Source organism: Populus euphratica, unplaced genomic scaffold, assembly GCF_000495115.2.
Source record: "Populus euphratica unplaced genomic scaffold, PopEup_1.0 scaffold97.1, whole genome shotgun sequence".
Taxonomy (NCBI): domain Eukaryota; kingdom Viridiplantae; phylum Streptophyta; class Magnoliopsida; order Malpighiales; family Salicaceae; genus Populus; species Populus euphratica.
In genome coordinates this window covers 495,833-523,011 of record NW_011499981.1, presented here as the reverse complement: position 1 = coordinate 523,011, position 27,179 = coordinate 495,833, and the positions used below count along the sequence as shown (strand labels likewise).

Sequence of the window (27,179 nt, the reverse complement as noted above, 5' to 3'; positions counted from 1 at the left end):
GAGGGAAAGAATGTGTTTTGGTTGTCACTAAGTTCATTCATGCCCTAATTCTCAGGAAAACAGATGCGAAATGACATTGTGATTGCTACAAAGTTTGCAGCATACCCGTGGCGTCTGACACCGGGGCTGTTTGTGAAAGCTTGCAAGTAAACATCTCTAACTATTCTGTTTTCTGTCTCATGCAGTGCGTGCTTTCTCATTTTTTTCCTACAAAAACTTGACTGTATGCTGCCCTGAAGGCACATAGCTTTATCATTTTCAATATGAACTGAAATGGATTTGAATGGTTTTTCAGGGCGTCGCTGGAAAGGCTGCAAGTTGAGCAGATAGGCATAGGTCAATTACACTGGTCTACTGCAAACTATGCTCCTCTACAAGAGTTAGCTCTCTGGGATGGTTTAGTTGCAATGTATGAGCAGGTTACCATTACTTATTTTCAAAGGGATTTCAGCTAGTAGAAATGCGTGTTGACTTGCAAGAACCTGTCCAGGATCGCAGTTGAATTCTGAATAATATTGAAGTAAATGTTTTTTAGTCCATATGCAAGACATAAACATTACTAGTAATTATCACACGATATGCATAAACATTCATGTGTTTATTTTCATTCAAGAACCAATATTTGCGAAACAACTTCTCTGAAGAATCAACGTGCTTTTTTACTGCTCAAAATCTAAAAACGAGATGATAACAATGTTATCCTTCTTTCTTTTTTACCCATCTTCATCAACATTAAGTAATCATTTATTCCTTTCTTTGGTTTTTTTATATACACAAGTCTCAATATAATTTCTTAATCTGTTGAGATTTCCTTTATAAATCCATATGGTTAAACTCACGCAAGGTGTTATTTAGGGTTTAGTTCGTGCTGTTGGAGTGAGCAATTATGGCCCAAAGCAGCTCATAAAGATCCATGATTACCTTAAAGCCCGTGGAGTGCCCCTTTGCTCAGCACAGGTATTTACATGCACAATATGTCATGACATTAGCAGAGCAGGTTAGCTGCATAAACAGCAATTTTTTCAGCTATATCTAGCACCATCAATCTCATATTGACACGAAACCAACCACTAGGTACAATTTTCTTTGCTAAGCATGGGAAAAGATCAGATGGAGATCAAGAAGGTTTGTGATTCTCTGGGAATCCGTTTGATTGCTTACAGTCCTTTAGGTCTCGGAATGCTTACCGGGAAATATACATCATCCAAACTTCCACTTGGGCCTCGGTAATGAGATTTGAGAACTTGCTACTTTAAATGTGTGATAAGAGGAGGTTGCTTATTGACTGCTTGTCCCATAATAGTGATCTTTTCTTCTGTAGGGCCTTCTTATTCAGGCAAATTCTTCCAGGACTGGAACCTTTGTTGAATTCCCTAGGAGAAATTGCACAGAGAAGGGATAAAACTCTATCACAGGTGAAGTTCAAATTTTTAGTGACTGCTTCTTGATTGTGCCTATTGAAAAGTTTACATTCCTGGACCTGTTTCTTGTCTGAAAGACCATAAGTGAGTAAACTATGGGTAGAGAATAATATCTATGCAGATTTACGAAACAGGAACTTCTTTAGTTCAGAGAAGGCCAGATTCCAATGCATTAATAAAGCAAGATAATCTCGCTTTGTTTTCAAGTTTCAGCAGTGCACATGTTATTGAGAGCACAAATGAAAAAAAAAATTATGGGATAAGAGGGCGATCCACAAGCTGCTTATTTAAGTAACCAATGCCTCTTAAGTCTCTTATATCAGGCATGTAATGTAGTTCCAGATGTTTTTGAGTCAGTTGAGTTCATCTGGCTTTAAGTGGCTGACATTCCAAGGCAACAATATGTTACTGATTTAGGATATTATGTTAGCAGGTCGCTATAAACTGGTGCATCTGCAAAGGTGCTATTCCAATTCCTGGAATCAAGACAGTAAACAAGCTGAGGAAAACTTGGGTGCCCTTGGTTGGCGCTTGAGTTCAGACGAGTTGCTTCAGTTGGAATATGCAGCAAGTGAGTCCCCTCAGAAAATGATCCAAAACATTTTTCAGACAAGGTAAGCATTGTATCGAAACTCACTACTTTTGTTTAAATTTTCCTTAAAAGGAGTTCTATTGACCAAATCATGAGTAACCACAGATGACTTGGGGATAAAGAAATCTATGTACTGGAAGTCCCTGTGACAAGAATTGAAGGCATGGACAAGGCAGAAGTTGAAAACCAGGTAGAAATCCTCTGTTATTAGTATTCAAAACATGAGGGAACGTTGACATGGGTTGCAAAGAGACTAAATGGAGAAAAAACAAGAAGTTGCATCTCCTGCTTGACCTTTATCCCTCATTAGACGATGTTGATGTTGATAATTACAATTGAACAAGATTTGTTAGTCTCAGTGATCTTCTGTATTTCCAATGAACATGTATCTTTTAGTAGTCGATAGAAGATTGACCAATTCATTCCGGAGCACATATTTTGAGAGAAATCGTTATAATCCCTACAATTTCCAGTTATCTGAAATCTGAATGCGAGACTGCTTCAGTTGCCTCGACATCAAGGATTTGGGATATGCTGGAAATTTTTGAATGGAGATGAACCAAAGTTACAGGGTAATGAGGAGATGGTTTGGTATATAAAAACCAATGATGTCTCTGAATGAGCTCACACTTCAAGAATCTGGCCTAGTAGCCAAGTTGTTGAATTCCGCAGAGTGCTCAGGCCCAATCTAGTAATTGAATGCCACTGAGGAACAGAAAACTACCAGGAGCAATAAAATTTGAAAGAGGACATAGTGATTTTACTGTAGTATCAAGGATACAAGACTAACTGGCAGTTTCAAAGAGTCTACATGCCTCCAGTTTCTTCCTGTCAACATGTCCTCCGGTCTATGAAATATAGCTTCAGTATAAATGCACTTTCAGAGGCCAAATTGGATTGACCGAATGCCCGAGTACCTCCTCCACACACATGCTCAGGAGTAGAGAAACTTTCAATGCCTATGCTACTGAGAAATAGGAAAGGATGCGTCGCTATGAAACTCAGAAAATCATGTTGGAATGTTGTAACAGGAAAGCTCCAAGTGCCCGCTGAAACGAAGGAGAAGAGCACCAAGAGCCAAAGTTCTAGTTGTAACTTGTGTATGAAATGCCATCTGTTTGCCAATAATCAATGCTTGCAGACAGGATGATGGTCTGTCCATCCAGAGATTAATCAAACACTTTCCTACCTAGCTAAGCAAAAAAAAAAAAAAAAAGGTTGATGACATGAAAAGCACAACAGTTTCTTTAAATCGGACATGGGAATTGCTGGCTTTAGACCTATGTAATCGAAAACTAATCATAAAACGAGATGTAAGGATGTTCCTAAACTAATTAGAGAGCCTTCATTTAACAAGCTTGCTGGGATTCCAGATTCTCCTCTCTTGTGCTTCTTCGTTTCTTCTTCTTACTTGAACTGCTTATCCCATTCATGTTCTGTTTGTACTCGAGAAATTTTGCATACAACAAGGTTGGCTTTTTGAACATCAACAACATAAAGTATCATGAGACAAAGTGTGATTCCTAAAACATATGCATTGATGTGAATCACATCACCTTTTCTTGAGTGCTATGGTCATCTTTGTTAATTGGAACAAACTCAGCATTAACGCTGAATTCTTCTACCATCCAATCAGTTTCAGATCCATTGGGTGGGCTTCCTTGATAGAAATTCAGAGTCTTTACATAACCAACAATTTTATCCTTCCATGCGATCGGGGCTGTGCCTTCGGGGTCAACCGCATAGTAGCCATTCTCTGTTAAGATAATGTCAGCGTCCTCGCTCCTAGTCGAAAAGAAAAACCACTCGTTGGCCACCCCGCCTTTAAAATCGTCTAGTAATTACAAAAGTTCGATTTTTAAGTAATACAAATAATGTAGACTTTATTCGTGCTTGATGCAGGAGGTTTTGATGAATTGTATTAGGATCTCGTGGATGGCCTAATATTTATGTATTTCGACTAGATGACCTCAGAAGAGTCATTGTGATCCCTTCTTCTTCTGGAAATTATTCGATTTCCATTCCTAAGATTCGGCTGCCACAATGCCGATGTTGCAACTAATTAACAGTGGAAACAAGTGGTATCATGCATATACATCAGTGGTGGGGATAGCATCAGCCGGAAGTTGCTGACCCAAAGATTTTTTCTTCAAATAATGAACAATTAGATCATCATCGTTAGGGCTAAATCTGTAGCCAGTAGGCACATTCGAAGCTTGTGCACCACTGGCCATAGTGATATTTAGACAAATTGTATAGAGAACAACTGTAATTCTAATTAGAAAAACTGAAATGCTAGTCAATGGAGATATTGATTTGTGCATGGTACGGTAGTGTGTGTGTGTGTGTGTGTGTGTTTATATATATATATATATATATATATATATATAGAGAGAGAGAGAGAGAGAGAGAGAGATTGGAAATTGAATCAGTATTTTTCCTATTAAAACTCAATCAGTGCTTTTCCTATTAAAACTCAACCAGTGCTAACAAGGATTTGATGTTGTTAAAGGATTATATGGATATGTTATCAACAGATGTGGTGTATAAACCAGAGATGATTTATAAACTTGTAGGAAAAGAATGAACTCAAGACAAAGTCTACTCGCGCTAGACTAGCATAGTAGTTAAAAAAATCCTATAATTTTCTATTCTACTATTGAATTAAATTATGCTTAAGTTTTTACGAGATGTTCTTAAGATCCAGTTCCATGCAAGCGTGCTTTGTTGGGCCATCTGCTAGACAATTTTTTTCTATATTTGTTTGGTTTGAGTTTTTTTGTTATTTTTTTAGATTGTGTTTGTTTGGAATATCGTGTCTATGTTTTATTTAAAATATATCTGTAACATGTTTGATAATAATAAAAAAAAAGTTTATTATTCATGGGTCTCATGATAATTTATGTTTGAGACACAGAGGGAAGGAAAGTAGCTCCTTGCTACTTCTTCCACAGACGAAGTTCATTGAACAGTGGAATATGCTTTTACTGTTTTGGTGAGACCGGATCCAGTCCAAAGTTTAAAATGCATTGAACTAGGTATGACTCGATAAAATTAAAAAAAATTATTTTTTTATTTTTTAATTGTGTTTTATTTGAAAAACTAGTGTTTAATATCATTCAATGACACTACATAAATTAAATGGAGATTGCTTGATGACGTAACATTTGTACAATTTGATCACAATTCTAATTTTATTTCTAATTATATTTTATATGATGTTATTGTGCGCTTAAGAAATTAAAAAAATTATAGTTTTTGTTGGATGTATTTCATATGTGATGTAATTGTAGATAGTTTAATAGAACATTAAAAAATATTTTATATAAAGTATTATATATTTTATGATGTAATAACAATAGTTAAATTTACAATATTTAAATTAAAACCATCAATATTAATATATATTTTTTAAAATTATAACCAAACATATTAAACTATTTTTTATTCAATCTCAATTTCAATCATAGTTTTAACCAAAACTACCACAATGCCATTCAACCTCAACAAAAAAATATTTTTTATAAAACAATTTTTTTCAAGTTGCAACCACGAAAACTACCACAATATTTTATAATTTTGATTCTATTACCTATTAGAATTCAATTTTATATCTATTTAAAGAAATTGGAAACCTCATAAAAAATAAAGCTTGATTAGACTTTATTTTAGAGAATACAACTACGAATTTAGAGTTGTAACCCTTTTCGTTCATAAAATTGTGTTTTTTTTTTTTGGGTGCTTCTTATTGTCTTTTGTGCTTCTTCCTGTGCACGAGGATTCAATCATAAATGTGGAAAACAGCACTAGTGATTCAGATTTCGAAGAACTTAAATGCCTGTGAATCTGACTCTATCTTATTCAATTAAAGTAGGCTGTTTCCGGGAACAAAACAGGAAAAAAAAGATAAGATGTGATTTTCATATTGTAGACTAGATGGATTTATCTTGAAATCCTCACTCCTTTCTTCACAGCATGCTCAAGTAAAGTTGAGACTCAAAACATGCAATGTACCTTTAGTTTCTGGGGCAAATCTGCCTGGTCTGCAGTCTGTCTCGGGTTGCCAGGTCTCCAGTGTGGCTCAGGCTCTAGATTCTTACAACCCACGAGGACAGAAGACCTGGGCGACTAGTTTTTCTAACATTTTTTAGAGTTTGCATTTTACATATTTATTTGCACAACTACAGCCACCTGATGGGAGACTGCTCTACTCATACCAAATCTGTCAAGTCCAGAAAGAAGTTTAAAATTCTTCATACTGAACAACAGCACTAGCTGGCCGGAATTCTGTGAGGCAATGCAGCAGGTACGCACAGGATATTTGCGGCATACCATTTGACTGCTTACAATGCAGACGCAAGCACGAAGACCATCTTCTGCAAATGTCACAGAAGACTACATGTTCATGAAGCATTAATGAGCTTTGAGGAAGTCACAAGTCGAAAAACTTTGCACGAATAGAGCACCATGAATGCTTCATGTGTTACTTGTAGAACTTACTATGGATCTGAGATGTGAGATTTATTTTCTTCAACCTGAGAGTTTCTCTAGCACAGGTATGTGCAGTTGTGCACATTAACAAATCATCACACCTCAAGCGTAGATGGAATGTCCACAAGTCTTCCTGAAGAATAATATAATTCCTTCATGTAGCTTCATCTATCACCTTAAACTTTTAGGTTCAGGTTGGGCACAAATCCTTTTGTGAAGTGTAGTTTGTCAGTATAAATCAACTTTCAGAGAATAAAATTGAATCCAAGGACGATCAAATACCAAAGTGAGTCTCCTCAAGATGAGAAAAACGGCAGGTGCGGAAGTCAGAAAAGGATGTATCCTCATGAAACTCAGCCAATTATGTTAAAATCTGAAAACAGGAAAGCGTTATGTGCCCATTGAAACAGAGGAGAAGAGCACCAACAGCAAAACTTCAAGCTCAATGAAACACAGAGAATGAGATGCATTGTAAAGTTCAATTAAGTTGCTTCGGAAAGTGAGATAGACCATAGGAAACACGCTCGTCAACATGCATTTACAATAGAAGAAATAAAGATGAACAGCAATCAATTGAAAATCAATGGACCTTATTGCTGAAGAAATTCATGCGTAACATTGTGTGAACACAAGAAATCCCATGAATACAGCAGTTCCCTCGTATAGTTCGAGAAGACGAGTGATCTAGGAGTAGCTGGTCTAGTTTTGAACTTACATGCCCATAATTTTATTTTTTTTAAGAAAATCTATACAGTGGAGTTGGTCTAGTTCTGATTTTGAGACTTTCTACATTAACAACATTTGCGGCTCAAGATTAGTCTCATGAAAATCTTATTTTTTCTAAAAAGATTTTATCCAGTGCAAAAGCCCTTCAATGGAACTTTAAATTTAGCTTGTCATTACCATAACACCACAGGTTTTGCACGGCGGGTCTGGAATGCTGGATTAATCGTATTCCAGGCCGAAACAATGAACCAATCTATTTCTTCTCGAAGATACCTCCTCTGTTGTCAACAATGAGAAAGTGCATCGAATCTGAAGTAGCATTAATCGCAAACTTGGACGAATGATGTTTTTTTCAAGTTTTATTTTTTTCATTTCCAACATCAATACATTTAGACAAAAAACACCTAAAAATATCAATTTAAAGTTTCTTCTAAGCAAAAAATAATTTAAATCACTTTGACAAACAAGTTATATATAACGGATACAAACATGAAAATATGAAAACTGAGATAGACAAAGCTGCTGGTGCGAGCATGGTAACTACAAAACTATCATTTTCTGATGAAGCTCAGATCTCAAGGACCAAGTAGCTGCAAGGTCAAGTCACCTAAATTTCATTTTCTATAAACACACCACTTCAACAGAATATACCCTTTTAATCAGATTAAGTGATATCTGCCACGTTATCTAAAAAAGATTTGTGTGAAGTTTGGATCACGCATTCGAAATAAAGATCACAGTACAAAGTATTCTAAAACCAAATAACATGAAAGTCTTCAACCCTAACAAGAAAAATATTTGATACCAACATAATCGAAGACAAACATCCAAAAACCTAATAGGAAATGCAGTAACCACGCCTCCTGATCAATAGTCTACTTAATCTTCTTCTTTGGCCTCAACTGCAAGATAAAACGAGATAATGGGTGTTAAATATTTTGAAAATAACACATGTAAAGCTGTATAATACTAAAATATAAACATCAAAGGCAATTGACGTGCTGAGATGATTTACCTGGTTGCTGTGGCCACACTTCTTCTTCCTGCAGTTGACAGCACGAGGATGCAGGCGTGCATAACATCTGTACAGCACATTATTCAACAGTCAGAATTATGCCTCTTATCACCACATAACACGATGTGCATTACACATATCCGCAGATAAACATAAAATTTTGAGGCCAAGACATTCAATATCACAACTGCTTAACATGCTGCATGCCTGATAGTAGTAAAGATGCACTGAACTTCTTATGAAATTTTTACCAGCTTGTTCACTACTTAAAAGCATTCAAGGTGTTAGGTACCTTAAATGGGAAATGGTTTAGATGAGCATAAGAACTTCTAGCTATTGATCAACATCGTTAGGGCAGAAACAAATGAAGAGTTTTAGGAAAATTTAACTTACTTGCGGCAAATCATCTTTTCCTGGTTATATTTCCTGGCCAATGCCATCAAAGATGGCTCAATAATGCCACCACGAAGCCTCAGAACCAGATGCAGTGTTGACTCTGCACAAAACAAATATCCAATTCAGGACCGTATTCACATTCATTTGATTGGTCTAGGAAGAAAAATCCACCAAGTTAAAAGCTTTTTATCACAATATTTCACATCTAAATATTGCAATGTAAAGCTTTTTACCGTAGTATTTCACATATATCTATATAATGCAATGTTATTTGACAGGTAACTTTTTTCAGCCAATGCTTAAGATTTTCTATGATATGACCATGAAAATTATAATAAATCAGCAGAGTTATACTTTTGAATCACAAAAGGTTCATTTAAACATAATTCAAAACAAGCCAGAAGCCAAATTAATAAAAACACCAAGCCCATCTAAAAGTTTGAATGTTTTTTTAGCAAAACTATAAACCTTTCTTTTTATCATTAAGATTCCATACAATACAATCATCATAGCTATAATTATTCAACAAAAACCCACTCTTTGAATTGCAAACCTTTCATTTAAAGGTAAATGAAAAAATCAAATTGACTATTGTTTATTTTCAATTAAATTTTCAGCAAAGATTCAGCGTTCCCAAAGGCACCCCTCTCTTGCAAGAGGATTCCCGGTATGTCAACACCTGGTAAGATTCTTCACGTTGCATCGAATTAAACCACATACTCCACTGCTTGTGCGTGCCCCAGTCAATTCCTTTGAGTTTCATTCTTGCGAACGTACTACCCAGGAGGGATACTTAACGCGTTAGCTAAAGCACTGCACGGGTCGATACGCACAGCGCCCAGCATCCATCATTTACGGCAAGGACTACGGGGTCTATAATTGTAAAACTTCATCTTTTACCATTAAAACTCTCCAAAATATGGCCATGAAAACAACTAATCTACTGCTAAATCAGCCCTTGAATCACAAAACTTTAACTTTACCATAATTGAGCAGGAGCAAGAACTCAACGAGAATAAAATTCCAACTTTTCAACTAAACCCAACAAAAAAAAAGTAAAATTGTTATTCAAGAAACTAACCCTTCTGGATATTGTAATCAGCAAGGGTACGGCCATCTTCCAGCTGCTTCCCAGCAAAGATCAGTCTCTGCTGATCAGGAGGAATCCCTTCCTTGTCCTGGATTTTGGCTTTGACATTGTCAATAGTATCACTAGATTCGACCTCAAGAGTTATGGTCTTGCCAGTCAGGGTTTTCACAAAGATCTGCATCCTGTCAAATGTGAGGCCACCGTGAGAGCCTGCTTTCTTTATATAGTGTGACGGTCAGTGGCAGCTAGGGTTTCACTTCGGTTTTGAGGTGGTGTTTGTATTTTAGGATTGTGGTATGCCGAACGAGAATAGGCCTCATTTTTCTAATGTCATGATGATGCCATCAGAGTTTAGTTAATTCATGCAGATCTCAGTTTTTGGATAGGCATTGGTTAATTTAATTTTTTAATATATATATATATATATATTAATTTTAAATTTTAAATTTTTTGAGTAAATAATATCAACAAATGTGAGATTTTCTTTCCCATTGTTTATTTGGATGGTCACTGGAAAAAATGTAGAGGTAGGTATCAAAATATTTCTATATTTAGAATTAATTCTTGTGAAAAATATTTCTCATATATTTAAGCCAGGGATTAATATATTTTTTTGTTAAAAAGTATAAAAGTAATTACTTTAAATAAAAACACTAAGGTATAAAAATCATAAATTATTTTTTTCTTTGATATAATTAAAAGAGATATTTTTCTATGCAAGTGAGATATAATTTTTATTAAATTCCATACAAATCTTAGCTTGATTTATAATTTGAATTATTAGAGTTATCTGAACAACAAGCAGATTATTGTTCGATCTAGATTTATTATTTTTATTTAAAATAATATTATTTAATTTCTTAGTTTTCAGTAATTAAAATTCGATTTTATTTAAACCGAGCCAGCTAAACCGCAAGTCAACTGGTATGGTTCCTGGTTAGTCAAGCAATGCCAAAAATAGTTTAAAATAAAACTCGTTTAGGTTAGGCAAGTGAGAAAAGATTGAAAAATAAAAATAAAAATCACAGCTACAGAAAACTCTCTTCATGGGACCCGAACCTTGCGGCCCGCTTTTGCTTTCCTCAGCATGGTCTGTCCACCTCATCAAAAACCCAGGGTAAAATTACCTTTTTTAGTTGGTCCCTCAACTATTCTGAATGTTTCATATAGCTCCTCGTCAATTAAATTTGCTGATGTAGACCTTATACTTCACGTTTGACTGGATGGATACAATTTATGTGTGGACAAGAAACAACTAGTCGCAGCTTTCCAAACTCTCACAGCGAGACCCACACATTGCAATGATACACGTGTACCTCTCTCCGCATAGCTTGAAACGCCACCTCATCAAAGAAAAAACCCAAAATCCCAAGCTCTATACTTCACCTACCATCAATCCAGATCATCAGAGAATCCAAGTGCTTCAAACAATCTAACGGCTGAAATAAATCACTCACACTTTCCATGGCTACTGCTTCTTCATCTCTCACCTTCCCCACTTCCCTGCCAAAATTTTGCAGACCCTCCTCCATTTCTATAACCCCACCACCACAGGTATCCGTTTATTTTAAGAAACTCTCTATCAGTTCTTCTTTAAAGATATCAAAAAGAACAACAACAAGGGCGTCATCCATGGCTTCTTCTGGGATCACCACCATTGATCAGAGTAACAAGAAGGTAGTGGAGGTGTTTGATACGGAGGAGGATTTGGCTGTGTCTCTTGCAAAATACACTGCTGATTTATCTGATAAGTTTGCTAAAGAAAAAGGGGCTTTCACTGTTGTTGTATCTGGTGGTTCTCTCATTAAGTCCCTTAGGTATTTGTCACTGTAGTCTTACTTGATTAAACCAGTCAAGTTCATAAATTTGATGTTCATTAATGGATTGATGATGATGGGTTCTTAATGGTTTGTGATTTTATTGCGGGGTTCAGGAAATTGGTGGAGGCACCTTATGTGGATTCAATAGATTGGTCAAAATGGCAAGTGTTTTGGGTGGATGAGAGAGTTGTTCCCAAAGATCATCCAGACAGTAACTACAAACTTGCTTTTGATGGTTTCCTCTCAAAGGTACATTTATTTTTATTTGTTTTGTAACATTGTGGTCTTTTGGCTGAAAACATTACATTGTTATCATCAGTTCATGTTATGTGGTCACTCTTCAAGTCATGTTGTTCTTAGTATTATGATCTTCCCATATGAAATTATTGATGATGGTTTGATTCCCTATTGTCAGTTTGAATGGTGTCATTTCTGTTTTTTTTATCATAAGTTTAGAAATATGAGTAGATCATTTAGGTGGCCCAAATGATTTTTCTGTGAAGTCTAGAAAAGTCATGTTTTTTATTATTTGTTTTACATTATATTATTAGACATTGGAAAAAGGTATTCCACCAAATGGAGAAATGCTGAAAGTATCTGATCATGAAAGTGCGAATGCTCTTGCAAATCTAGTTACTTTCTGTCATGGATATCAGACTTTTGATGCTAGTTTATGTCCTACTTTAATCAGATAAGCCTTTTCTGTCCTTAATTTTTTTCAGGTACCAATACCCCCTGGTAATGTTCATGTCATCAACGATGCCCTGTCTTCTGAGGGTGCTGCGGATGATTATGAAACTCGTCTCAAACATCTGGTTCATACTGGTGTGATAAATATATCTTCATTGAGCGGGTTCCCAAAGTTTGATCTCATGCTTGTGGGAATGGGTCCAGATGGACATGTAGCCTCTCTGTTCCCTGGCCATCCACTCCTCAAGGAAAACCAGAAGTGGGTTACTCACATCACAGATTCTCCAAAACCACCCCCACAGAGAATTACCTTTACCTTCCCTGTCATCAACTCATCTGCATATATTGCTCTTGTGGTGTGCGGTGCTGGTAAAGCTAGCATAGTGCAGACAGCATTGGGAAAGATTCAAAACTCTGAGGTGTTTCCTGTTCAAATGGTTTCATCTGAAGGGGAGTTGAAGTGGTTTTTGGACAAAGATGCAGCTTCAAAGCTGTAGGAGAGCAAATGTAACTTTATGAGTTCAACAAATAAGAGTCACGAGCTGCATGATTGTTTCTGCTGTGTTGTTGATCAGTAGATGTGCTACTCGTTGTTGTAATCTCAGTGATAGTTTTGGATTAGTGGGGATTTTCTTCTTGTACTTGGTCAATCAAAAGACTTACATTGTATGGAATGTTGTTAAGCAGCTTTTTAAAGAGAATTGTTTTTGCTGATAAAATCATGCTTGTATTTCACAGATTTTTATTATTGAACTTGTTGATTCTATAGTTTCTGTTGAGTTCTAATAATTCTTTTCCTGATAAATACCTCTCTATGCAGAAAGAGCCAGAGGCCATGGCATTTTATTCTCAAGGCAAATCCTGGCATTTCATTCTTGAGGATTAGATTTCTGGTTCTCTAATTAAGTCACTCAGGTCTGTCGCTCTCTCCCACTTAATTAAATTTGTAAAATTCTATCATTTTTTGCTTGCATGGAATTGATGATGATGGGTTCTTGTTGGTTTATTGTAATCTTTTGTTCGATTTAGGATGATAGTGGAATCACCTTTTATGGATTCAATGAATATGTCAAATGGCATATGTTCTGGGTGGATGAGAGAGGTCTTCCTAAAGATAATGTTGGCATTAACTACAAACTTGCTTTTGATGGTTCTCTCAAAGAGATATCTCGTTCTTTTTTAGTAATAACATGGTCTGTGTACATGAAAGATAATGTTGATATTATCAATTCATGTCACGTGATCATTTCTTCAAGTTACCTTGTTCTTAGGCTTAGGATTTTAATCTTTTCAATTGGGAATTGTCTGCTTCATGTCTGGACAGATGTCTGTTGCCATTTTGAATGATTTCTTTGTAGGCTCCAGTTGAGTGTGCTGGGTAGTCTAGAAAAGTCATGTTTTCAGGGAATTATTTGTTTGACATTAAAGTATTGGACAATGGAGAGGTGTTCCTCTGACAAATGGAAAAACTATGAAAAGATTCTGACATGAAAGTAAAAATGGTCTTATAAATCTATCTTCCAGCGCACCAAATGGAACCCTTAAAAATTGAAGCTGCCTCTGATTGATGTTGGAATTTTAATCATTGTTAATGCTAATATTTTGATGTTGAAAGTAAATATATTGAAAATTGAGGCAGGTTTGTTTCTTTTGTTATGGATATGAGAGAACTTCCTTTTATCACCATAACAATCTTAATCTCTTGTTGAGACTTATATGTCCAAGTAACTGACTCACAAAACATGGTGTTTGTGTTTTAATTTGGGAGCATATGTCCTTTTCTTTGCGAATATTAAGACTTATCATGCTATTTTATGTCCTTCAACTAGGTAAACTTTTAAATTTTCAACAGGTAAGAATTCTCACTGGAAACGTGTGTGCCATCAACAATGCACTGTCAGCCGAGCAAGCAGCTGACTGCTGACAGTCATGAAACCTGTCTCAAACACTTGGTTAATGCTGGGGTGAAGACAAATCATCAGTGAGTGGTTTCCCAAAGTTTGACATGTAGCTTCACTTTTCCCTAGGAATCCACTTCTCAAAGAAAATCAGAAATGGGTTTCTCACATTAAAGACTCACCAGAACCACCTCCAGAGAATTACTTTACCTTCCCAGTCAGCAACTCATCTTCATACATTGCCCTTGCTGTGTGCAATGCTAGTAAAGCTGGTGCAGTGCAAACAGCATGGGGAATTGTGCTGCCTGTACAAATGTTTAACTTGAAGGGGAATTAAAGTGATTTTTAGGCAAGGATGCGCCTTCAAAGCTGTAGAAGTGAAAACGTCTTAGTATTGTGAGCAAGTGATAGTGCTAGTTGCATGTTCATTCGTCTACTGTTACATCTCGACAGCTGTTTCTTTTGCTTAGGATTTTTAGTATCTTGATTGACATTCTTTTGGATATGGTTGAAGGATTATTGAAAATCTGTTGAAGAAACGTGGATGTGCCTTCAATTTCTGAGCTTGGTGTCCACGAAGATTAAGCTGTGACAATGTCCTCTGCTATCTATTTTTAGTGATTTGTCTTGTCGGTTGTGGTAGCTACGTGCTTTATCTTTGTTGGTAATCAGCTTCACACTTCATGCTTCATTCTCTTTATCTTTTTTATGCTTCATTTTTCTCTTTCTTATACCATTATTATTATTATCTCGGGAGAGTCGCTGTTATTTTTTTAGGTCAAGTTTGAAGTCATTTTTCCACGGTTGCATTCAAGTGAAACAAAGAACGGTGATGAATATGCAACTATATAGATGCCCTGTTGGTTGATGCTATTTCTGTGCTTATGCTTTATATGCGTGATTTTCATTTATTCCTGTTCTTCAAGTATCACTATTCTCTGTACTTTTGCTTTATATGCGTGATTTTCATTTATTCTTGTTCTTCAAGTATCACTATTAGCTTTACGCCTCATTCTACATCTTCTACATCCTCTCAAGATTCGTGCTTCCAGGGAAGACTCGAAGAAGTGTGAATGCTTCAATTTGGATGTGGATAGCTTGAGGGATATATGCTTCATTTGGAAACGTGGCCAACTGCAGAACTGACAGCATTCTCGGTATCTGAAAGCTTGTCCGAGAATAACTTTATCATACAAATAAATAAAATTATTATAATTTATTGATGGTTATGTTAAAATTCCAGAATTATGATTCTTATTTTATACCAACACAAGGGTTTGGTACTTCGTTGTTGCAGCCAAAGCTGATAGTAGAACAGAAGAGGTTTGACCTGAATTACAATGGATGAAAGAAGAGAAGATTCAAGGTTGTTGGCCGCCGGGGAAGAGAATTCGCAGACGCACTGCATACGCACTGCTTATCTACAGGTTGACCATGGATAAAACAGAGAAATTTCATCAAAACGAAGAAACAAAGAGATTGGATTAAGCAAGAGGCATCTCTGTTACATTTCAAATTTGATGTGCTTTGAATTAGAACTGTAAACAACCATGGAAAAAAACGAAATATTCTCATCTATTTAGATCTTAAAGAGTTGTTTTCAGACTCTGAAAAATTTCATAACAACCAAGTCCTTCCAGGTGTTCATGAGTGAATTGGATACTGGAACATGAGGAAATATCCAAAGTGACGTAGTTATTGAGTATTTTTAATGTATTTTTTATAAGAAAATATATTAAAATAATATTTTTTATTTATTTTTAATATTAGTGTATCCAAACAATAAAAAAATATTAATTTAATATTGCAAAAATAAAAAAATTTTAAAAAACACAATTCAACGCACAAATAAACACGTTACTCATCAAATGAGTTCACCCATCAATTCAGACAGCGAATGTGTCTGTAATAATATCCTTACAATGATGATGAAAAGTAATTGTTTTGAAGGTCTTAAATTCAATTTCTATCAGTGGCATTTTGAAAATGTGATATATCTAAACTTTTTCTTACTTGATGTGTCATTCATCTATATGTCGGATGTGAAAGGCATAATTTGATTTTTGTTTTTATATGTTTTCAAAAAGTATATTTTTTTAAAAATATATTAAATTAATATTTTTTGAAAATTTTGTTATGTTAATATTAAAAATTAAAAAAATATTTTTAATATATATTTTTAAATAATTTGCATGCTATTTATAAGTCATTTTAGTATCAATTGATCTATTTGATATTTAGTTAGATATCTACATAATATTTAAATTATGAGTCTTTAAAATATTTTGGAATCATTTCAAGGGTTTTTTTTTTATATATATATATATATCCTTCAATGAAAAAGGGTGTTGTTTTCAACTACATAAGTTTTAAATACTATTTCAAAACTTCGAAATTCCTTTTAAAGTTTTCTCAATGTTTAATTTTTAATAAATATAAATTAGTTTAATTTTTTTAATAAAACATGTCATTTCATTAATAATTTTAATTCAATATATATATCTTCAGCTTCTTCACAATAAAGATTTTAACCAAAATACGTGTTTTTTAAAACAATTTTTTAATATTTTCTCAATAAACATGTGTTTAATATTTAATAAATGTGAATTATTTTCTGTATTTATTTATTTTTAATAAAACACATCAATTCTTGAAGAAAAAAAGAATTCTATAACTTCTTCACAAACCTATATATCATTTAATATATTTAAATTGTATGCCAATTTCAAAGGAGTTTTTCAAAAAAATCACGAGGTTTTTTACTATTATAGTAAAAAAGAAAAAAGAACACTATCATATAGTGCAAGAATTTTCTCAACATAAGATCGGGTTAGAAACTTTTTAACAATTATTAACAATAATTTTTTTAATATAAACATAGACATGGATAATCATTACAAATAATCTCACTAAAAAATTATATCATAGATTTTTACAAAAAAAGAAGATCTTAATCATAAATGTCTGCCATTGATACATTTTTGGCCAAAATGTTTCAACGTTCAAGAATGTAAGACCAGACCCTGTAATTTTTTGGTCCTGTCTTGTTAATAAGAAGATTCAACCATTGATCCAAGTTCGACGGCTAGTGCTAAAAACAGGCACCACGTGGTTCCATGGTGGCAACCTCATCAAAAACTTTCTCCACATTCTTCAGACAAAAGCCTCGTTAAAATATTCCCATTATAATCACAAAACCCCACGTTGTATTTCTTTCCAAGAAACCAATAAGCACAGGACTGTTTCTCTGGTTACTGGTACAGAGTTCAACTGTTCAAGAGATTTGTCTGCTGCTGCAAAACAAAGTCTTCATCATCATCATTCATGGCTGATCAGAATAACAAGAAGGTGGTGAAGGTGTCTGACACGGAACAGGATGTGGCTGTTTCCTTGGCCAAATATGTTGCCGATTTGTCGGCTAAATTTGCTAAAGAGAGAGGGTCTTTCACTGTTGTTTTGTCTGGAGGTTATCTCATTGACAGCATCAGGTTAGTTACTGGTCAATTTGATTTGATCATATTCTTATCTGGAATACTGCTGGAAATGTTGAAGTTGAACAGCTGAGCACCCTTTGTGCCTCTTTGAATATATGCGATCTAGTTTTTTCGTGAGAGCTAGTTTCGGTGCACCAACGCTAAGTAGTACAGTCAAAGGACTAGGATTTAATGTTAGGATTAGGGGATTTCTGAGAATTTTAATTCATGCGATTTCATGTGTGAGTGGAATTTGATCTAGCTTGCTGGTGACTGGTGGGTTTGAAGTTTTTTTAAATCTTGGCTGATGATGGTGTTTAATGGGTTGGGATTTTTGTTTTCAGGAAATTGACAGAGCCGCCTTATGTTGATTCGGTCGAGTGGTCAAAATGGCATGTTTTCTGGGTGGATGAGAGAGTTGTTCCTAGGAATCATGTTGACAGTAACTATAAACTTGCCTTTGATGGTTTTCTCTCTAAGGTAATAACATTTTGCTGGTTTTCTCTCAAATTTAATAACATTTTGCTGTGGATTCAGTGATCATACATTTGATGGTGTTGCCTAAATATTAACTGAGGCATCAATGTGAATATTGTGATGAATGAGCTTCCATGTTATAACTCTTGGTTTTGCAAAAGTAAAGGCAAATTTGTTTACAGAAAAAGTCCCAAGGAAACAATCTAAAATGGGGATATTGAATGAAAGGGGAAAGGCTTGTCTGGTTATTGTTTTAGTTATCTTGCAGAAAGAAGAGAAATAATGATGATTGATAAGTGAACACAAATATTTAATCAGTCAAATAATTTTGAAAAATGGCCTTGTTAAAGTGGATTAATCTTGTTATGGAACTGGTTGAAGCTGAATTGGAATGATTGTTATTGCTCGTTTTCATGAATGTTCTTCAGCTGTGATGTTATCATCATCGATTTCTTCTGGTGCGTACGAGAGAGAACTTTCTAATTTTTACGAGTACAGTAACAGCGATATCTCGAAGGCGCAGAGTCCTTCAATTTTTATGTAGTTGATGTTGAAAGGGTGGTAGATAAAACCATAAAGGCACAGAGTATTCTTCATGCTTATTCCACTTCTAATGTTGCTGGTTCCAGCCGTTTTTAAACCGAAAAACCCTGACTTCTTCCCGGTTTTTCGTAGGTACCGATCCCCGCCGGTCAGGTTTACGCCATCAATGATGCCCTGTCAGCTGAAGGTGCAGCTGAGGATTACCAAACCGTTCTCAAGCATTTGGTTGATACTGGGGTGTTAGCCAAATCATCAGTGACTGGATTCCCAAAGTTTGATCTCATGCTTCTGGGGATGGGTCCGGATGGACATGTAGCTTCTCTGTTCCCTGGGCATCAACTTCTCGAGGAAAATGTGAAATGGGTTACTCACATTATGGACTCACCAAAACTACCTCCACAGAGAATTACCTTTACCTTTCCTGTCATCAATTCATCTGCATATATAGCCATGGTGGTATGCGGTCCTGGTGAAGTTGATGCGGTTTACAAAGCATTGGGAAAGACTGAAAATCCCGAATTGCTGCCTGTTCAGAGGGTGACACCAGAAGAAGAATTGAGGTGGTTTTTGGACAAAGTTGCAGCTTCAAAGCTGCAGGAGTGAAATGATTCCCTAGCTTTATTTACAATAAGACTAGCATCTTGTGTATGCTTCGTTGACTGTGATCAGTATGTTTACAAATGGCTATTGTAATATAATCTCAGTAACTGTTGAGGAACAGTACTGGGGATGCCTTCTTGGTGGCCTTAATTAAAAAAAAAAATGAAATATCGTTCGAAGCTAGCTTGATGTGTTTTTGGCCAAAAAAATCTTCTCTAGTTCTCATTTTTCTTGCCTTTTCTCCATTTGCGGGCATTCATCCGATTCCTTTTCCTCCCTAACGAATTCAAGATTACCATTTTGCTCTTTTACAGTGATTGTTCATATGCCCATTTTAAGATTTCTGCAATGCACTAAGCTCGGGAGGGAGACGATTTTGTAGCATGCATTGCTTCTTTTTGGAACTGATCAGCATCCGATTCTGTTTATGCATAGACCCATCACTGCTGATTGCAACGAGACCGCCGAGATACTAATATATTTGAACGGGAAAGTCCTTCAGGATTCTTGCCTGTTCAGTATTAAAGATTGAACCAAAGCCATTAAAGAATGGTTTACAAGATAGCTAGCTAGTGCCTATGCACAGCTGCCGACTAGCATGGCAGAGCCACCATCGCCCCCGATGTGGTGGTTTTGTTTGTGCGATTTTCAATCTATATTTTCAAGTCACAATCATAAAAATTATTATACCCTAAAATACAAATTATAATTTATTAATTAATATTTTAAAAGATATAAAAAAAATATTATAACTTTTCTCACATGTTTTTTTTCTTGAAATTAATTTTTTTTTATTTTTTTATTTTTCAAAATTATCTTTATTAAATTTTCTAAATATTGAACTGGTTGAGAATTTAAATATGTAATTTAAAAAAAAACATTATGAATTGCTACAATATTTCTATACATAATTATTTTTTTTATGATTTTTTTTCAAAATATTCATTATCAATTTTATTTTTTTATATTAAGTTAGTTGAGAATTTAGTTTCATGGTTTTTTTAAGAAAAATATTTTGAATTGCTATAGTGTTCTCCTCACATGATTTTTGTTTTGCTGTAATGTTTCCCCATATGTTATTTTTTTTAATTCTTTGTTGAATTTATTTTTTAATATTGAACTGGTTGGAAATTTAGCTTTAGCTTTTTCCACATGTGTTTGTTTTTTTATTTTTCCAAAAATTATCATTTTTTTTGTTTTATTTTCTTCTTTTTGTTTGTTTTTTCAGAATTATTTTTTATGTTTTTTTATTAAGATGGTTGAAATTTTAGTTTTTTATTTTTTTTAAATACCGTGGATTACTACAGTGTTTCTCCACATGGTTTTTATAATAATTTTTTTATATTAAACTAATTGAGAATTTAGTTTTGTAGTTCTTTAAAACACTGTGAATTATTGCAGTGTTTCTCCACATGATTTTTTCCTTGTAAAAGTGTTTCCCCACATGTTTTTTTTATCAATTTTTTTAAATTATTTTTATCAAATTTATTTTTTTTTATACTGAACTAGTTGAAAAATTAGCTTTGCAGTTTTTTCTTTAAAATACCGTTGATTGCTGCAATATTTCTCAGCATGATTTTTTTTGTTATGATGTTTTTTAAAAAATTATATTTATTGATTTCATTATTTTTAATATTGAGCTGATTGAAAATTACAACTGTAGATTTTCTCATGAAATATTATAGATTATTACAGTTTTTTCTTGCATGTTTTTTTTTTCCTTTTGTTTTTTTTGTGATATTTTCCAAAATTTTCTTTGTTGATTGTATTTTGTTAATATTGAGCTATTTGAGAATTATAATTGTATATTTCTTCACAAAACACTATAAATTGCTACAATATTTTCCTAAATGATTTTAATATTGAGCTGATTAAGAATTTAACTTGAACTTTCCCCACATGTCTTTTTTTCAGTTTTTTTCTTTTTTTTCCTAAATTTTTCTTCTTCTTCTTTTCATTTATTTTTTTGTGTTGTTTTTCTTAGAATTGTTTTGATTTTTTTTTTAATATTGAGCTGGTTGAGAATTTAGTTTTGTAGCTTTTTTATTTAAAACACTATTGATTGCTACAGTATTTCCTATACATGGTTTTGTTCTTTTTTTTATAATTGTTTTTCTAGAATTTTTTTGTCGATTTTATTTTTTTTTATATTAAGTTAGTTAAGAATTACTATAGCGTTTCTTCACATGATTTTTTAAAAATTATTTTTATTGATTTTATTATTTTTATTATTAAACTGATTAAAAATTACAATTTTAGATTTACTCATAAAATACTATAGATTGCTATCGTGTTTTTCTACTTGATTTTTTCTCTTTGTTTTTTATAATTTTTTTTTAAAAATTAGCTTTACTAATTTTATTTTTTTTAATATTAATATGGTTAATACTATGAATTATAATAATTTTTTTAAAATAATTTTTTTTATAAACTCACGATAATATATAAATATGTCACATGTCCGTAGATCGCACGGACATGGCATTTAGTTCTTTACTAAATTCTGTAGAAAGATTTTAGTTGTACATGCAAAACCGTGGTATGCGTTGGTGAGTGACCAAACATAAAAAGAACCATTAATCACCGCACAAACAAACAAAACCTTTCTGCAGACAACTTATAACTTGACAACAGACATTATAGACAAAAAAAAAAAGAAAAAAAAAAAGAAGAAAACATTGGATCATAAGTGAGCATGGTTTACGGGACACCCTCAGAGGGTGTTGTCATTGTCTCATGGAAATTGGAGCCCATTTATTCTCTTGAATCTCTTTCATGATTGACAAAAGGTTGAAGGTGTAGGGCACAATGCTTGATAGGTTCAAGGCCCGGCCTTCGATGCACAGTGTTAAAGATGATCCATAACGTCCATGTGGGGGCAGAGGTTATCTCCATCCATGCATGCAAGAGATTTTTTTCATGTTCATGTTTTTGTCTGCAATTGCCTGCTGCCTGTGCCTGCACATGCTCGTGTGATTGATCATTTCCCTTCTTCTGCATTTCGACGTCTTTTTCGAGGTCCAGAATGTAAAGAAAGTAAAAGTTAAAGGGTGAAAAAGAAGAGAAAAGAAAAGAAAAGCTATCTACCTACAGTCCCTTTGCCCCTCCTAGTTTCGCCATCATCGCTTCAGTCAGTCTCAAATTCATAATTAGCTTTCAACCCCAGTTGAATTTCTTATGGACAACAAAAGGGATACCTCAATTTAGTCCCATAACTATCCACCAACTCCCACTTAGATCCCTAAACTAAACTCCTTTTCAATCCAATCCCTAAAGCATTGAACACTCCTCAACTCGACCCCCCATTCCATGCCTTTTAAGAAGATGGTTTCAAATGGAAGGATATAATTGAAAATATATGAGATATTAAAACATGAAATTAAGAAAATGCAGTAGTATGTTAGGTATGACTTCCAAAACCAAGTAACAATGACACTCACGTTAAAAATCGTTGTCATCTACACTTCCGTTGCCGTCTAGTCTCCTATCTACTTTATTTTCGTTTTGTTCTTCTCTCTTTTTTTTTTTATACTTTATTTTGTACAAAATCACTGCGCGTGATTTTGTTGACCCCCTTACGTTCCCTTTTCCCTCGGTTTCCTCATCTACAAGCTGAGTTCCATGGATTTCTGGTTATAGGCTAGGCTAGGCTAGGGAAGCAATCAAGGTTCGTTTTTACTAGCTAACAAATGGATGGTGTTTGCAGCACCAGCCAGCCAAGGGCAGTGCGAGATGCAAAACCCACTGTGGCTTGTACATGGATTCTTTCTGGCTGCTACATCTGGTTTTTCATTGTTTGGAATTTACGGTGTTGGGTCATTTTAGTTTTAAATTTATTAAATCTATAGTAATGATCCGTATTAATTAGAAGTTCACTGGATTAATGGTGTGCGGACGGTCGGGCTAAACTTTTTTAACTTGAAAAATAACAGGTAGTTATATTTTTTTAAAAGTTAAATTCAATAATCGAATTAAATTTTCAATAACGTGATAATATAATAAAAAATAAGACTATAATAACAAGAAATAAATATTTTTTTTTTATTTTTTGCCTCGTTTTGGATTTTTTATTTTTAAAATCTGAAACAGGCAAACTAATTTATTTAAATTTTCCAACCAAAATTATCCAATAAATTTCAAAACACCATTCCATTCGGTTACTTTTAAACTAGGTTTTTTTATGAATATTCTAGATAATTCAAATAATTTACTCCACAACCCGAGGTGAGATGAGCCCTGTCTTCAGTGTTTGAGCTAGCATGGATCAAGCTCTAGCCATATCAAAAAATTCTCTTTCCTTCTTTGAGTTCTAATGAAAATAGAGTTGGAAGATGTTTCTCTTTATGTCTTTACTAGATTCTTTTTTATACGATATGTTTGTCACTTCTGTGATACCTTATTTACTTACCAAATTTGTAAGATATTCAATGAATTATAAAATTAGTTGTAGTACGTATAAACTAACCAGATACCCACCTTAATCAAAAATAAAAAATAAAATTCTAGCACAAAAATATTGTTCCTCCTCTACAGAACTTTTGACCAAGCTAGTTTTAGCACAAACACGCTAGCCGAATCAAAAGCAAACGCTTCTTCTCTTCCTTTTCTTTTTTTTTTCTTTTCTGAGGAAGACAGCAAAGCAAACTTGATCATGATCACTGTCCAGGGGCAATCCATTATCAAGACATAATCATGATCATTGTCTAATCAAATCCAATTTGATCGCATTTGACCCTTTGTTTTTCAGTTGACAGAGGCGTCCACGATCATGCTAATTAGCACTGTGGAAATCAGAATGGCAAATGGGGCATGCTGCTGCAAACACTGTAATTTTTCCTTCCATGTTGAAGACATATCACTGTTGCTGGTGTGGCCTTAGGGTTTGATGATGGTAATTAGTAAATGGGCTAGATTACTTAATCCCATCTTCAACTTTACTCATCCTCATCATTGACTTTTTCAGTAAAAAAAAAAAAAAAACTACAAAAAACAAAGTTATAACTTGAGTTTCAAGCAAAGATCTGTGAATTTCAAGCTGAGACAACAACGTTGAAGAAGGTACTCAAGTGGGAAAAGAGTATTTTTTTGTTTCCTTTTTATTTACTAGTGGAACATAAAACAAGTGAAACATTGCATTAATTGTACATATGCAATAATGGTGAGCACATTAACACTACTGAAATGCCCAGAATTTATGGTTTTACCAAACTCTTACACGTGATTTTTCGTTCAGAGAAATATCTGGTATACCTGACGAGACCAACCATATTATTCATAGAGTAAATTACCATAACTTCTTGAACTATTATAAGACTATAATAATCACTTAAAATTCTAAATTGTTATAAAAAAACTTCATTTAATACTCGGAATATCTTCGATCTTTGTTTGTTTGTGTTGTGTGGTGTGCATTTTAGTACCTTAACATTAATAATCGACTCAAAACTTGGTTAAAAAAATATATAAATTATAGTTTTTTTAACTTATTTTTCTAAATAGCAACTTTAAATAGTTGTTCGAGAGCATGGTTATCATTATTTTTTAAAGTATTTTTTATTTAAAAATATATTAAAATAATATTTTTTATTTTTTAAAAATTATTTTTAATATTAACATATATTAAAATAATTTCAAAACATAAAAAATATTAATTTAAAATAAAAATAAAAAATAATTTAATTTTTTCAAAAGTTCCTTTGAAACATAAAAACAAACAAGTAATAAAAGTTATAATAATATCAGATATAATATTAAGGATATCTTGGATTAAAAGGAGGGTTTTTGCAATGTTTTCAGAATTTTTAGAGACCACTATAATTCTATAATATTTCACAGGAGTAGTTTTTGTGATGAACAATCATCAAGTCTATGAAATTAGTGATTACAGCAGGTAAATTGTTTTGATATAAATCAATGCGCAACCTCTTTAGAATTTACTGGAAAAATCAAGCATGGCTCCATTGACATGGATCTTGGGAGGAAAAGACTCTCTGAAAGTTCTTCTTCAACCCACCAGCATCTCTTCACACAGGCAAGGCGATCTCCACACACGGTAGCCACCCTGTTGATTCATCCTTGTCAAATCAATTGACTTTTTTACTTGAATATATACTTCGTTGAGATTACAGGCTCCACCTTAATCTTACTTCACAAGCTACGATCAAGGTATGCAATTTCCAATCATCAAATCCTCGAGGTTGACTTGGAGAACTTGGATATTTATAGTCATGAGAATGTTAATTTGCCCTAGTAAAATTCACATAAAAAATTACTTCACTGTATAATCACAGCTCATACCAGCACAATTATTAAACTACTCTAAAAGTTTTCTTAATTAAAATCGGGTAATTTAACATGTTAAGTTAATGATTTTTTTATTTAATATCACATCATTTTATTCAAAAAAAAATAATTAAATCATTCAATCTCAGTATATATAAATATAGCTATTATACTTGGCTCGGATCGGATTTATTCATTGAGTTGACTCGAAGACTAGTTCAGGCCTAACTTGTTAAGCCATAATGAAAATTATTTTAATTAAACTTAATAATAGGCAACTTGCCACTTGCTAAACAATTTATTTTTAAATTTTTATCTATAATAAGGTTATTTTATTAAAAAAACCTCTAATAAATTCAAGTTATTTTATTAACTCATAAAGTAATTTTATTAAAAATACTTTTAATAAACTGAAGTTATTTTATTAACTCATAAGCTAATTTATTTAATATGCTATATGTAGAATGTTGCAAAAACTTATAACTATGCATAAAAATAAATACATGAATATTCTAACAATTAAAACTAGGAAAAATATCCAAAAGCATCAAGGGGTTACACTCCTAATCACGAATATTCTTTCTATTCTCCTAAAAAAATTGGGACACCCTACTGGTAAGTAGTTAACTTTTGCAATACGCTGCCGTATTAGATAGGTCGGTGGTAAATGTAAGAAGATAAGATTACTAATTTACAATACAATAATATAATATTTGATTTAGGCCTAACTATAAACTAACAACAATAATAATAAATTATCATGCAGTACAAGAAAGGGATTAAGGTCCCACCCCCCAACTTTTTTCAGAGAAGACCAAGACTAGTAGCTGGCCAGATATTATTTGTTTTTATATTTTTAATGTGCTGGCCAGATATTATTTGTTTTTATATTTTCAATGTGTTTTAAAAAAATATTATTTTTTTATTATTCAGATAATTTTGATTACCAATATTAAAAATAATATTATTTTAATATATTTATAAATAAAAAACACTTTACAATAACAATCATCACGGTGATACCAAGCAAACTTTTAATGTATTTCTATGGACAAACTATTCTACCGCTGCTGCGCCAATCAAGATCAATCTACTCTGCTTTTATTTTTAAGTTAATTATAACCTAGTCCTTGTGATTTATTAAAAATGATTGATTAATCCTTGTGGTATACAAAAATAACATATAGTCCCCTGAACAATGTTGGCCACCCTCAATTTTTATATGATAATACAACTTAATGGTATCCTTCAAGAGAAAAAAAAAAAAAACTCTAGTATTCAAAGTATGTAAGTTTTTGTATTTCATTAAATTAAATTTAGTCATTTATAATCATATAAAAATTGACTTTTATTTTTATTTTTATTTTTATTTATTGTTTCTTTTTTTCTATATTGTTTTCACTTTCTTGGATCACTAAAATCATATAAATTATCAACTCTAATGTGATTGCTAATATATATATAGCTTGAATTAAGAAGATGAAATATAAAATAATTCATATATAATTAGAATACCAAAGTTTTTATTGATATATTTATATTAATTTTCATGTGATCAAATCACCCTCTCTAATTAAATAAAAAATAAGTTACATATAAATATTAAGGAAGGAGCATAACTTTCTAACCATCAAACTAACCTTTGTAAATTTAATGTTGTTGATT

General features: G+C 33.3%; 5 protein-coding genes and 1 long non-coding RNA gene across 6 annotated transcripts in view; 3 read left to right on the top strand and 3 right to left on the bottom strand.

Annotated features, from left to right (window-relative positions):
• The window catches only part of PLR1 (NAD(P)-linked oxidoreductase superfamily protein), a 2,860-nt gene extending 821 nt beyond the window's left edge, over window positions 1-2,039 (top strand). The window contains 7 exon segments of the mRNA XM_011046409.1: window positions 56-146; window positions 296-419; window positions 856-957; window positions 1,075-1,226; window positions 1,322-1,415; window positions 1,855-1,912; window positions 1,915-2,039. Coding sequence (XP_011044711.1) covers window positions 56-146; window positions 296-419; window positions 856-957; window positions 1,075-1,226; window positions 1,322-1,415; window positions 1,855-1,912; window positions 1,915-2,039 — 746 coding nt within the window.
• An 805-nt stretch (window positions 2,040-2,844) lies between these two features.
• Window positions 2,845-4,247, bottom strand: LOC105139833 (NAC domain-containing protein 21/22-like). The gene is made up of 4 exons (XM_011046440.1): window positions 4,148-4,247; window positions 3,570-3,847; window positions 3,425-3,488; window positions 2,845-3,062 (listed from the first exon to the last, which is right to left on the bottom strand). Exons 1-4 carry the CDS (start codon window positions 4,245-4,247, stop codon window positions 2,845-2,847), a joined length of 660 nt encoding a protein of 219 aa, XP_011044742.1.
• Window positions 4,248-7,823: 3,576 nt separating this feature from the next.
• On the bottom strand, window positions 7,824-10,038 carry LOC105139801 (ubiquitin-60S ribosomal protein L40). The gene is made up of 4 exons (XM_011046408.1): window positions 9,723-10,038; window positions 8,639-8,741; window positions 8,246-8,312; window positions 7,824-8,132 (listed from the first exon to the last, which is right to left on the bottom strand). The coding sequence occupies exons 1-4, from the start codon at window positions 9,910-9,912 to the stop codon at window positions 8,106-8,108; spliced, it is 387 nt and encodes a 128-aa protein (XP_011044710.1). The 5' UTR covers window positions 9,913-10,038; the 3' UTR covers window positions 7,824-8,105.
• A 1,075-nt stretch (window positions 10,039-11,113) lies between these two features.
• On the top strand, window positions 11,114-12,960 carry LOC105139798 (probable 6-phosphogluconolactonase 5, chloroplastic). Its single transcript, XM_011046406.1, has 3 exons — window positions 11,114-11,548; window positions 11,665-11,800; window positions 12,274-12,960. The coding sequence occupies exons 1-3, from the start codon at window positions 11,196-11,198 to the stop codon at window positions 12,736-12,738; spliced, it is 954 nt and encodes a 317-aa protein (XP_011044708.1). The 5' UTR covers window positions 11,114-11,195; the 3' UTR covers window positions 12,739-12,960.
• On the bottom strand, window positions 12,852-14,165 carry LOC105139800 (uncharacterized). The gene is made up of 3 exons (XR_845047.1): window positions 14,092-14,165; window positions 13,913-13,915; window positions 12,852-13,151 (listed from the first exon to the last, which is right to left on the bottom strand). It is a non-coding gene; the product is annotated as an uncharacterized LOC105139800 (long non-coding RNA).
• A 3,010-nt stretch (window positions 14,166-17,175) lies between these two features.
• Window positions 17,176-19,433, top strand: LOC105139797 (probable 6-phosphogluconolactonase 4, chloroplastic). Its single transcript, XM_011046405.1, has 3 exons — window positions 17,176-17,627; window positions 17,957-18,092; window positions 18,765-19,433. The coding sequence occupies exons 1-3, from the start codon at window positions 17,464-17,466 to the stop codon at window positions 19,233-19,235; spliced, it is 771 nt and encodes a 256-aa protein (XP_011044707.1). The 5' UTR covers window positions 17,176-17,463; the 3' UTR covers window positions 19,236-19,433.
• The last annotated feature ends 7,746 nt before the right edge of the window (window positions 19,434-27,179 follow it).

Excerpts from the sequence above, each read along its gene's own strand:
- LOC105139833 (XM_011046440.1), bottom strand. The coding sequence starts at position 4,247 with ATGGCCAGTGGTGCACAAGCTTCGAATGTGCCTACTGGCTACAGATTT. Across the intron at positions 3,848-4,147 it reads TTTGAAGAAAAAATCTTTGG|ACGATTTTAAAGGCGGGGTG; the intron begins GTCAGCAACTTC and ends TGTAATTACTAG. Across the intron at positions 3,489-3,569 it reads ACCATAGCACTCAAGAAAAG|CCAACCTTGTTGTATGCAAA; the intron begins GTGATGTGATTC and ends ATGTTCAAAAAG.
- LOC105139801 (XM_011046408.1), bottom strand. The coding sequence starts at position 9,912 with ATGCAGATCTTTGTGAAAACCCTGACTGGCAAGACCATAACTCTTGAG. Across the intron at positions 8,742-9,722 it reads TGATTACAATATCCAGAAGG|AGTCAACACTGCATCTGGTT; the intron begins GTTAGTTTCTTG and ends TGTTTTGTGCAG. Across the intron at positions 8,313-8,638 it reads GAAAAGATGATTTGCCGCAA|ATGTTATGCACGCCTGCATC; the intron begins GTAAGTTAAATT and ends TGTGCTGTACAG.
- LOC105139798 (XM_011046406.1), top strand. The coding sequence starts at position 11,196 with ATGGCTACTGCTTCTTCATCTCTCACCTTCCCCACTTCCCTGCCAAAA. Across the intron at positions 11,549-11,664 it reads TCTCTCATTAAGTCCCTTAG|GAAATTGGTGGAGGCACCTT; the intron begins GTATTTGTCACT and ends TGCGGGGTTCAG. Across the intron at positions 11,801-12,273 it reads TTGATGGTTTCCTCTCAAAG|GTACCAATACCCCCTGGTAA; the intron begins GTACATTTATTT and ends AATTTTTTTCAG.
- LOC105139797 (XM_011046405.1), top strand. The coding sequence starts at position 17,464 with ATGGCTGATCAGAATAACAAGAAGGTGGTGAAGGTGTCTGACACGGAA. Across the intron at positions 17,628-17,956 it reads TATCTCATTGACAGCATCAG|GAAATTGACAGAGCCGCCTT; the intron begins GTTAGTTACTGG and ends TTTTGTTTTCAG. Across the intron at positions 18,093-18,764 it reads TTGATGGTTTTCTCTCTAAG|GTACCGATCCCCGCCGGTCA; the intron begins GTAATAACATTT and ends GGTTTTTCGTAG.